Source organism: Neophocaena asiaeorientalis, unplaced genomic scaffold (genome assembly GCF_003031525.2).
Source record: "Neophocaena asiaeorientalis asiaeorientalis breed wild unplaced genomic scaffold, Neophocaena_asiaeorientalis_V1.1 scaffold134, whole genome shotgun sequence".
NCBI lineage: Eukaryota > Metazoa > Chordata > Mammalia > Artiodactyla > Phocoenidae > Neophocaena > Neophocaena asiaeorientalis.
The window spans coordinates 29,426,166-29,438,807 of NW_020185339.1; the positions used below are offsets into that span (position 1 = coordinate 29,426,166).

At 38.2% G+C, this 12,642-nt stretch overlaps 1 protein-coding gene across 2 annotated transcripts in view; it reads left to right on the forward strand.

Annotated features, from left to right (window-relative positions):
* The first annotated feature begins 774 nt into the window (after positions 1 to 774).
* CCNT1 (cyclin T1) overlaps positions 775 to 12,642 on the forward strand; it is a 28,918-nt gene continuing 17,050 nt past the window's right edge. The window contains exons 1-3 of one of the 2 annotated variants that reach the window (XM_024737035.1): positions 775 to 1,105; positions 4,443 to 4,524; positions 11,023 to 11,151. In XM_024737035.1, coding sequence (XP_024592803.1) covers positions 945 to 1,105; positions 4,443 to 4,524; positions 11,023 to 11,151 — 372 coding nt within the window. In that variant the 5' untranslated portion in view covers positions 775 to 944. The remainder of the gene's footprint in view (positions 1,106 to 4,442; positions 4,525 to 11,022; positions 11,152 to 12,642) is intronic. The other variant, XM_024737034.1, reaches the window with a different exon arrangement.

Sequence of the window (12,642 nt, forward strand, 5' to 3'; positions counted from 1 at the left end):
CATATGTACTACACCATTTACAAGAGGCACAGAGAAGTTAAGTATCTTGCCTAGGATCAAACAGCCCTCAAACAGCTGGGATTCATCTTGACAGGTGGCAGGAATTTACAAATCTGTGCGTGCGCAGGGTGGGAGTGGAAGCTTTCCACCCGGAAGGAGTTCACCCGTTCGCAAAATAGGGATTAATATATCACTACCTCTTGGGGTTGTATCAATTAAATGAGATAGTATATTTAAGAGTCAGCATTGTGGTAAGCCCTAAATTATTTCCATTAATTCCATTTTATTCCTTTAAGTTGGCTCACCGTGGCGAAGGAATGTTTTCAAGGCTTTAGCTACATATTGCAACGCGGCTTTTCAAATGGGTAATTTATACTGCTACCAACAGTGCAAGAGCTTTCCAGTTGCTTTATGTTCTAATATACGGTAGGGCTACTCTCTTTGATTACTTTTTTCAGTTTTTGACAGTCTCACCCCTTTTCTCTGTTAAGTTCGCCATCTGCCCAGTTTTATACCGTCACCTACGTCACAAGCGAAGTTCTCCGAGGAACCGCCCAGCGGCGCGTGAGCGGACGCCGCATTCCGCTTTGCTCAGCGCGCGAAGGCAGAACCCAGTTCTCGCGGGAAGAGACGTGGTTTATTTTTGAACGAGAACTCCTAACCGCACCTTGCCTCTCAAGGGTCACATGACTGGCGCCTGTGTCCTCGACGCAAGGTGTTTCCTGCTGCCCGTTAACTCGGCTACAGAGCGACCCGAGGTCCGTTCCGGAAGTGGATTCTTTAACTTAGCAACCCGTCGGCGGAAGCGTGTCACAATCTAGCCGTCCTCCCCTGGCGGAAGTTTGTCACGTCGCAGTTGTCTCCGTACAGCGGATGTGTGTCGCCGCTTAGGTGACGCTGGGAAGTGCTTGCAGCCGCCGCCGCTGCCTTTTGGTTGAAGCACTATGGAGGGAGAGAGAAAGAACAACAATAAACGGTGGTATTTTACTCGAGAACAGCTGGAAAATAGCCCATCCCGTCGTTTTGGCCTGGACCCCGATAAAGAACTTTCTTATCGCCAGCAGGCGGCCAATCTGCTCCAGGACATGGGCCAACGTCTTAACGTGTATCCTTGCGGCCTAGGCCTTCGGCCTTGGAGTAGGTCCCGCCCTGTTTGGGCGTCCAGGCTTCAAGGTCTGTCAGACAGAAGGGAAGAGGGTGGGCAGGGACTGGATGTCTAGTTAGGAGAGCCTACGATGGGGCGAACTGAAGTTAGGCGTTCGCTGGAGGGAAGCGAGGCCGAGTTAATTTCCCGCTCGCTCACCCGTGCCATCAACCTTGCTGGGAACGCGTATCCTTTCCGCTTTGTGTTTTAACTCCTCTTCCTCGTAGTCTGTTTTCAGTGAGTTCTGATCTCCTACTCTGGTGACTTCGAGATTCTGCTTTTCTACTATGCCCTAGGGATCTGGTGGAGATTGCACTGTTGATGGCTGCCTCTTGAACTTAGTGTGTAAAGAGAGTTTTGAGAAATTTCGATACCTGAAGGTCTTATAAAGAGAGTGGTCTAGAATTAATGCCCCAGCTTTGGCTTAAAATCCGTTCCTTCCCCATACTAGTTGTTTAAGAAACCTGTCGAATTCTTGGTTTTCTTGTCTGTAAAATGGGGGTGATAACTCATGAATTTGATTTCTATGCCCAACACAATGCTTGGCACTCATATGTTAAAGTAGCTACTGTTAAGAGTTTTCTAGCATTTCAGAGGAAGGAAGGATGTCAGTGTAGATTTGTAGGGATGTAGACCTACAGATCTAATGTTCTAAAAAACCTTTTATAAAATACTGTGTTTTAAAGTTACTCAGAGTGCTAATGTATATTCGTTTTCCTCATATTTCAAAGATTTATTGATTTTTTTCCCCTTTAAGTGTTTTTGTTTGTCAGAAAACCTACTCACTTTGTAGCAGAGAAAGCTATATAAAGTTCTTTCCACTCAGGAAATGAAAATTTATTCTTGGGTGCAGCTTCCACTTAAATGTGTTGCTGGCTGTATGTTTGTGTCTTAAGGTTGTGCTCACTTCAAACGTGGTGTCCTCTTTGGTGCCTGTATCCAGTTTGTTTCCTAAGCATCCAGTCAATACTGAGTTAAACCTTTTTTTTTTTTTTTTTTTAATTCTGTTTCAGTGCATCCTAGCACTTTCCTTTTTACATGTGTGTTATTAAGGTTGTTGCCATTGTGGTACTGTCTTATCTCTGTATATCCCACATTGTTTTCTGAGGTCTTTATAATAAGACATTCAAAAGTTTCTCTTTTCAAGGGAACCCTTGTACACTGTTGGTGGGAGTGTAGCTTGGTGCAGTCACTGTGGAAAACAGTATGGAGGTTTCTCAAAAAGCTAAAAATAGAACTGCTGTTTGACCCAGCAATTCCACACCTGGGTATATATCTGAAAAAAACAAAAACACATATTTGAAAATATACATGCACCCCAGTGTTCATAGCAGCATTATTTATAATTGCCAAGGTATGGAAGCAACCTGAATGTTCATTGAAGGATGAATGGATAAGGAAGATGTGGTATATATACACAATGGAATACTACTCAGCCATAAAAAAGAATGAAATAATGCCATTTGCAGCAACATGGATGGACCTAGAGATTATCATACTAAGTGAAGTAGTCAGAGAAAGACAAATATGTGATATCATTTATATGTGGAACCTAAGAAATACAACAAACTAGTGAAAACAAAAAGGCATATTCACAGATACAGAGAACAGACTAGTGGTTACCGGTGGGGAGAGAAGGGAGGGGCAAACTACTGGCTGTAAGTTAGGCTATAAGGATTTATTGCACAACAAGGGACTGTAGCCAATATTTTGTAATAACTAGAAATGGAGCTCTTTAAAAATTAAAATCAGAAAAAATGTTTTTCTTTTTAGTGAGTATCAAATAACTCACTGAATGAATATCAAATCATAGTGTTTCTGGTCCCGGGGATCACCTTATGAGTGCCAGAGAGAAGTAGAACTGAAAAGGTAATTGCTGGAGCTTAGAAGGTGAGGAGATAAGTGGAGACATACCTAGGGGGCAGATCAGGGAGAGTGTTGTAAATCATTTGAAGAGATATCCTGTGCAAGTATATCACCTTGGCAGGATTTTCAGTAGGCAAGTAACAGGTTTAGGTCTTATATAGTTTTGTTCATATTCCTTCTTGATCCACATGCTGAGAAGCTTTGCTTGTTTATTAATTCAGCAACTTTATAGTGAATATCTGTTACATATAAGACAGTGTGTTAAGTGTCAATTGGAAGTTAATTGATGAAAGAACAGATTTGCTTTTTAATTCTTAGAGGAAAGTATGATTTTCTTTTTTTTTTTAAAGTTGAAGTATAGATGTACAACGTTATGTTAGTTTCAGGTGTACAGCAAAGTGATTCAGTTATACATATATATACATAGTTTTTTTTTAATATATATAGTCATTTGTATCTGCTAATCCCAAACTCCTAATTTATCCCTTTTCCCCCTTTGGTAACCTTAAGTTTGATTTTTGGGTCTGTGAGTTTGTTTCTGTTTCATAAATGAGTTCATTTGTGTCATATTTTAGATTCCACATTTAAGTGATATCATATGGTATTTGTCATTCTCTTTCTGACTGACTTAGTGTGATAATCTCTAGGTCCATCCATGTTGCTGCAAATGGCATTATTTCATTCTTTTTTTATGGCTGAGTAGTATTCCATTCTGTATATATACACTACATCTTCTTTATCCATTCATCTGTTGATGGACATTTAGGTTGTTTCCATGCCTTGGCTATTGTAAATAGTGCTGCTATGAACATTGGGGTGCATGCACCTTTTCTTTCTTTTTTTAAAAAAATTTATTTTATTTATTTATTTTTGGCTGTGTTGGGTCTTCGTTGCTGCGTGTGGGCTTTCTCTTGTTGTGGCGAGTGGGGGCTATTCTTCGTTGAGGTATGCAGGCTTCTCATTGCGCTGGCTTCTCTTGTTGCGGAGCACAGGCCCTAGGTGCGCGGGCTTCAGTAGTTGTGGTGCGTGGGCTCAGTAGCTGTGTCTCGTGGGCTCTAGAGCGCAGGCTCAGTAGTTGTGGCACACGGGCTTAATTGCTTCACGGCATGTGGGAATCTTCCTGGACCAGGGCTCGAACCAGTGTCCTCTGCATTGGGAGGCGGGTTCTTAACCACTGCTCCACCAGGGAAGTCCCTATTTTTAGTTTTTTAAGGAACCTCCATACTGTTTTTCATAGCGGCTGCATCAATTTGCGTTTCCACTAAGAATGCAGGAGGTGTCCCTTTCTCCACACCCCTGAGAGGTAAGTATGATTTTCATTTAGGGGCATCCACTGTGCTTGGCTGCATGGTCCTTTTGGGAGGATATAGAGGTTGTATTTTTGGGAATTGTACTGCCCATCTGTTTTGGGACCTTAACTTGAACACTTTAGCTCACAATTGACCATCAACACTGCTATAGTGTACATGCATCGATTCTACATGATTCAGTCCTTTACACAGTTCCATCGAAATGTAAGTATAATTTTTATATATGGTGTAATCCTTTTGTGATTAATCTCAACTTCATATTTCTTTTATGGTTGATCTTTGCTGCTGAACTGGGATTTGAAGTTTAAAGTTTATGATTGATCACTTTCATTATGTGTCACACTGCTGTTCTGAATCCAGCCTTCCAGTTTTCCTGTAAAGTGTCTAGCTAGTTGTTTAGCTTTAGTGCATCCTTAGAGTAGGTGGATTCTCTAATAAAATAGATTATTGAACATTTAAACTTAACATTTTTGGATTGGGAGAGTAGCATTAAAGTTGGGTAGCATTACACTTAATTTAAGTGTGATTTTTGAAATGTTTAATAATAATATGGGCACAGGAAAACAAGTGAATGTTAAGTCATTTACATTTTCTAAAAACCTTTGATAAAATTCCCATCAATGACCAGTTGGAAGGGGAAGGTGTGTTATGTGATAACTGGGGGATGACTTTTAAGACAGAAAAAAGAAAATAATAGTAATAAAGGGATTTTTTTTTTTCTGGACAGAATTGTAAATAGTGCTATTTTCAGTTTTGCTACCTGAAATGGTCCTATTTAACATTATTGTAAATGACTTGGAAGCGAGTGCATAGTGATATCCCAGTTGCAGGTAAGCTTATATTTGTTTAATAAAATCACAAGGTAATAGGGCTAAACTTGAACACTTCATATGGATTTGTGAGTCAAATATTTCATTATTTTTTTAAGAAAAGGTTACGTTTTGAGGAAAGGTGTTTCAGACTTTTCCTTAGGATGATAGTTTTTTTTTTTTTTTAATAAATTTATTTATTTTTGGCTGCATTGGGTCTTCATTGCTGCGCTCAGGCTTTCTCTAGTTGTGGCGAGCGGGGGTTACTCTTCGTTACGGTGTGTGGGCTTCTCGTTGCGATGGCTTCTCTTGTTGTGGAGCACGGGCTCTAGGTGCCCGGGCTTCAGTAGTTGTGGCTCGTGGGCTCTAGAGCACAGGCTCAGTAGTTGTGCACGGGCTTAGTTGCTCCACGGCATGCGGGATCTTCCCGGACCAGGGCTCAAGCCCATGACCCCTGCATTGGCAGGCAGATTCTTAACCACTGTGCCACCAGGGAAGTCCCAGGATGATAGGTTTTGAATTTTTATGCCATAGGAAGAGAAACTGGAAAGTTAGATATTGCTCTTGTAAGATATTGGTGGACTCAGTATTGGGAATAATTGCACAGGAAACCCTTTAGAGTGTGGATTAACTATTCCCAATTTTTGCTGATTATTCAATCAGTTGGGCTGTCTCCTACCCTTAACCTCCCTACCTCCTCTGATTGCAAGGAACACACTCTTAATAAGAGAGAGAGAAACATTTAATGAGGCTGTCTGATAGCTCTAGAATAGAAAGTAGTGGATAAAGAACAGAATTTGAAGAGGAAGTCCATAGTTGTCTTGCCCATTATGAAAGTTTTCTACATTTCTTTTATTATGGTAAAGGTTTGAAATCCAGGGTGAACTACATCTCAAATCAATTTGTCCACTCTATGCATATGTATGTGTGTGTGTATGTATATTTCCCCTATTTTTACCTTTTAAATTATATCTTGTTTTATTTTCTATGCGTTTATCTTAGCAAGGACAGAGACTCACTTTTCTGTGTATCCTCTAAAGCACTTTCAGTAAACTTGTTGAATGAATGAATGATCTGGTAATTATCCAATATAAAGAGATTCTTCTGGAGTTTATGACCTTTTCCAAAATCCAATTTTTTTTTTTTTTTTTTTTTTTTTGCGGTACGCGGGCCTCTCACTGTTGTGGCCTCTCCCGTTGCGGAGCACAGGCTCTGGACGCGCAGGCTCAGCGGCCATGGGGCATGGGCCCAGACGCTCCGCGGCATGTGGGATCTTCTTGGACCGGGGCACGAACCCGCGTCCCCTGCATCGGCAGGCGGACTCTAAACCACTGCGCCACCAGGGAAGCCCCAGTGATTCTTTTAGTTTGAGGTTATTGGTCCTCTTTAGAGAATTGGTTTTAGGCACATTCTGGAATTAACAGATGAAAAATATCACTCCTTTAGTATGTTAATTCTAGGAGTTTAGCTGTGATGAGTCCAAATTCAAATTTGAGGGGACTTAATACATTGTTGTGGCATTGAAATGTAGTATGTAGTGTGAAGTGCTCATACATTTTTCTTGTTATTTTTTCTTATTACAAAGGTAGTAAGTGCTCATGGTAAAAATTAAAACAGTACAGAAACGTGTAAGGCAGAAAGTGAAAGCTCTTCTGTAATCCCATCCTCCAGAAGTAACCTTTGATAAACATTTTGGTAATAGTGTCTCAGACATTTTTCTGTGCATATAGTACCAGCATTTATGTATTTCTATAAAAATCACTTCTTACTGTACCACTCTTACACAGTTGCCTTTATTGCTTAACAGTATGTATGTATTGGACATTTTCTTATTGGGTTCTCATTTTAAGTGGCCACATAGTATTTATTTGAGTAGTTACTATAATTTATTTTACCAGCTCTCTATTGGTGGATATTGGGGTTGTTTATAGTTTATTGTATTATAAATAATGTTACATAAGTTAGTCTGGTACATATATCATGCACTTATATGACTATTTTATAAATTCCTATAGGTGGAATTGCTGTGTCCAAGGGTATGCATTTAAACGTTTTTTTGTGTCAGTTTGCTCTACTGAAAGATTATATCAACATACATTGTTTCTAGCACTGTGGGGGAGGGTTCTTTCCTCTGCATCCTCACTAACAACAAATACTCATTACTTCAAGAAATATTAAGTTCTAACTACTTGTCAAGCACTAGGGCTAGAGTGGTGAGCAAGATAGTGGAAGCCCTAAGTTATTTTCTTAATTTACATTTCTTCAATTAGTGAAGTTGAACTTCTGATGCCTATTTTTTTTGGTCATTGTTCTTGTGAAATTGAAGAAATGACTTAAAAATTGTCTGTTGTTTCTTTTTGCCCCTGTTTTATTTTTTTTGATTTTCTCATTTAAATGAGCTCTTTATATATCAGAGCCGTATGTCATGTGCTGTGAATACTTTTTTCGTTTTGTTGTAACTCTTCGTTTATAGTGTTTTCAAGCCTAGAGTCCTTGCCTTTTTAAAAAAATTTTAAAATTTTTGTTGAGGCATAACATAAAGCACAAAAGTCTGAGGTGTGCAGCATGATTACTTTTTGCATTATATACACATAACCATCACTCAGAACAAGATATAGTATATTTCCAATACCTTGGAAGGTAGAGAAGCTGTCTTTTGATTGAAATAAACTTTATTTCTTAGCAGACATGATTAAATGACTGGTTTATTCTCACTTAAATCCTGCCATTGCATTTACTCTCTTTTTGAGAAGAAATTCAACCTCATTAATTGAATTTCTGTATGTACTGTCCTAAAAGTTTTCAAGTGGGGGAATGTAAAAGTAGTGGTGAGCAACTTGGTGTGTGTGTATTTATTCTGTATTTTATAATATTTGATATACAGGTGTTGTCTTTTAATAGCTGACAAATTTGGGTGTATATTATTCTCATTAGCTGACTCTTAAAAGGTCAAGTTTAGTGGTTAAGAGGATGGGCTCTGGAGTCAGACTTGTCTGGATGCGGATCCTTGCTGCACTGCCTACCAGCTATATGCCTTTGAGCAAGTTACCATACGCCTCAGTTTTCTCATCTCTTTGGGGTCAATAATAGTGCCTACCTAGTGCCTAGTAGGATATAGGTGAATTAATTTACAAAGTGTCTGCATATAGCAAACAAATAAGTATTAGCTAGAATTATTATTGTTCTTTTAAAATGGAGAAAATCTTATACTCTTACCTGGAATTCCTCTGGGAAACTGCCTTTGATGGGAAAATAGTTTGATAAGCTAGCTTGGTATATGATTCCATGAGGAGCTATGAGTATTTATATGGTTGATTGGACAAAAAGGAGGTTGAAATTTATCTCTTGTGGTCTTTCACTTAACAGATATTATCTTGCCTTGTAAGCCATTGTTTGTATATCATATTTTAGTTAGAGTCTTTCAAATATATTCTTAGCCTCTTGAAAGCAAAGTTGTAGGCTTAAAATCTTAAGTGTTGTCTCTGAGTTGTTCTTTTCCTTTTCCCCTGTGTCCAATCAGTTATAAAGTCCCGTTAATTTTTATAGTGGTACAATTTTTTCTTCCCCTATAAATATATATTGTCATCATAAAGTTAAAAGAGGACAGGGACTTCCCTGGTGGTGCAGTGGTTTAGAATCCACCTTCCAATGCAGGGGATGTGGGTTCGATCCCTGGCCTGGAAGATCCCACATTGCCACGGAGCAACTAAGCCTGTGCGCCACAACTAGTGAGCCTGCGTTCTAAAGCCCACGAGCCACAACTACTGGCCCGTGTGCCACAACTACTGAGCCCACGCACCACAACTACTGAAGCCCGCGCGCCTAGAGCCCATGCTCCACAACAAGAGAAGCCAGCGCAATGAGAGGCCTGTGCACCGCAACGAAGAGTAGCCCTTGCTCACCACAACTAGAGAAAAAAGCCCATGTGCAGCCACAAAGACCCAATGCAGCCAAAAAAAAAAAAAAAAAAAAATTGAAAGAGGACAGATTAAAGGAGAAAGTGATGGTTTCCCTATAACTCAGTGTTCAGAGATAATCCTGATAACGTTTTGGTGTATATTCCATTAGAATTTTTTTCTCTGTATACAAATACATATATTTACTGAAAACCTATTTGTTTTCCAAGGTGAAAGCTGGGTTTCTTTTTTACTTTATTTCTACTGCTAGTGCCTACTCTAAACTTTATTTCCTAATGCCTGTGTTATCATTATTGTTGTTTTAATATTTATTTGTTTATTTTATTCATTTATTTGGTTGTGCCGGGTCTTAGTTGTGGCAGGCGGCCTCCTTAGTTGGGGCAGGCGGCCTCCTTAGTTGGGGCATGCATGTGGGCTCTAGTTCTCCGACAAGGGATCGAACCTGGGCCCATTGCATTGGGAGCACGGAGTCTTAACTACTGTGCCACCTGGGAAGTCCCTGCCTGTATTATTAAAATTTTCTCTTTAATAAAATTAACTTTTAATGTATCTATCCTTTCCGTTTAGTACCACCTACCTCTGGATTAACCTTTCCAAATATTTCTTAAACTCTGCATTTTTTTTTCTAAAATCTGTAATGTCACTCTCTTCTTAAAAATCTTTTGTGTCCCACATCACTTTATTTATATCTTTTAACTAAACTACTCAGTTTAGTGTTCAAAATGTGCTTTATGCCCCGATTTCTCACACATTTGTTCGTGCCCATTTTCCTCTGGTTTTTATTTCTTTATCCTAAGGTCTAGTAGAATATATGTAGCAAGCTCCATATATAACTGCAACAAATATGAAGGAAGAGAATTGTTATTCTGAATTGAATTTGTGGAGAAAAATCTTTTCTAGCAAAGTATAACAGATAACTGCAGGGATACAAATAAGTGTTAGAATGCATGTCAGTTCTACTCAGTAAATAGATATTTCACTTTTATAAAATTATTTATTGCTTTCTTTAACTCCTGGTGAATTGTAGTTCATGCCATTGCCATCTTTGATTCATTGAAATATTCTTAAGGTTCTAGAGACGTTGTGCTTCCTGAGGTTTCCCAGATCACCAGGCTATGTTTATGTCCTATTGCTCTGATTTCTTGTTTAGTGTCTGAGTTTTCTGTCTGCTTGTGGATTGGCTTGACTTTTTTATTTTGGCTGTGCTTCGAGGCTTACAGTATCTTAGTTCCCCAACCAGGGATGGAACCCTGGTCCTGGCAGTGAGAGTGCCAAGTCCTAACCACTGGACTGCCAGGGAATTCCCTGGCTTGACTTTTTTTTTCCCCTCTAAGTACCTTCTACTTATAAGCCGTTGAATATAATACTATACTTTGAATTCTTTTTTAAAGATTTGTGCTCCTCTCCATATGTAAGTATAATTGAGGTAATTCGCATACAATAAATTTCCTCTTTTGGGTGTACAATTCACTGGTTCTTAGTATATTCAGAGTTGGGCAACCATCACCATGATCTAATTTCAGAGCATTTACATTACCCCAGAAAGAAACCCCTCATGCTTTAGCAGTCACTCCCATTCCTCTCTTCTCCCAGCCCCCGGCAACCACTAATCTACTTCTGTCTCCATGGATTTGCTGATTCTGGACATTTCAGTTTACTCTTTAAAAAAAGTATATAGAGTGCTTTGATAAAACTTAATAATCTCATTTTAAATAGAAAGCTGTCTATTTACATCTAGTGGTTTCTTGAATAGGTAGCTTTTAATGAGAGTTTGTTGAAGGATTGGTTTTCAGAAGTGGACGTGGTTAATGGATAGGAGAGGAGAAGATATTTAAGTAGAGGAGGAGAAAGCATAAGCAAGAGGTGACGAAGTTGAGGTAAGCAAAGAAGTTGGTTTAAGACTTAGTTCTTTTTTAGATCTACCTTACTCTAGAAATAAACAAATAATAAATGTGATTTATTTTCTCTTCATCCAGTCTGTGGCTCCAGCAGCCTTATTTTTAGCAGCCAAAGTAGAGGAGCAGCCCAAAAAATTGGAACACGTCATCAAGGTAGCACATGCTTGTCTCCATCCACAGGAATCACTTCCTGATACTAGGAGTGAGGTAGGGGATTAATTACACACATCTGTCTTTCTTAATTTATTTTGATCATAACTTAGTTTTTTAACTTTGATTTACTGAAGTCTGAATTGGGGCTGTTAAAGGAACTTTTAGTGTTTTTTCCTTAACAAAAACATCCCAGAAATTTATGGCAAAAGTTAATTGATTTCATTCTGGTAAAATTGGAAAATGCAGAAAAAGAAGAAAATATATTACCTAGATGTAATTTGTACCACAGATATATAAATGAACCAGTATTTCCAGCTTCTTTTCTATGAGTAGCTACACATGTATATATTTTATACCTGCTTTTTTCACTTACTGTATGACAAATATTTTCCCATCAATTCTCTGCTTCCTTTAAATATTGATATCGTATTTTGTCATAAACATACATATATTTTAACCATTTTCTCTTAAGATAATTTCCAGCTTTTAACCACTATAATATCACTATGAAGAAAATTCTTTTAGATTTTTTGTTAATGAATTTTTTTTAAGTGAATCTTGTCACTGGTGCATGTGTGCTTAACTTTTTAAGAAATTACAAGTATGCTCATTATAAAAGAACCCAAACACTAAAGAATCATTTAAAGTCAAAGGTAAAGCTCATCTCCCCTCCTTCTCCTAGGAGGATACTGCCGATTCCAGTTCAGATATATATTCTTCCACACCTTTATTCTATGTGTATACATATAGCTTTTTTTCCCTTTCCATCCTTCCTTGACCTTCTAAAGAAGGGAAACTCTCCCGGCTTTAGAAATCAGTGATTGGGGAATGATGAGTTTGGAGAAAAATTATGGATTTCTGTTACTAGATTATTTGTCTGTTACAGTGGGTGCATGAGTCATCCATTATCAGATTAAGTGGAATTGTGTGTTCTTCTGATCATATTGGGCAAAGTGGCTGTGGGGATGGTTTGTTTTGATAATAGCCCCTTATTATGTAAATTAAGTGTTTTGCATAGTAGTGTCTTGACTTACTTTGTTTTCTCTTTGGGCTGCACCAGTAGTTTTGTTGAATAGCTGTTGGTCTGGACTTTTATTTACGTTAGAGACTACTAACTGCCACTGGTCTATAGAATTGACCAAATAAAACTTTATTTTAACAAAATAAAACAAAAAATAAAATCCCTACTTTATTTTTTTTTCTTTCAAGTATATTTACATGACTTCTCACTTGAGCCTCTCTTATCAGGTGACTAGGAGAATATACTTTCTTCACTATATGGAAAGGGGAACTAGCATAGTTTAAGTCCTTACTGGACTTATTCAAGATCATAAGGTTCAGAGGAAAGTTAGCAGCAACATAAGTCTCTTAACTCCTAGCTCAAATCTCATTCTCCTAGAGTTCTAGACCAGTGCTGTCCAATAGAAATATAGGGGAAGTCACATACGTAATTAAATATTTTAAACTTTTCATTAAGCTTTATATAAAAATCTTTACTTAAAAAAATTAAGATTAATTTTAATATATTATATTTTATATATTATT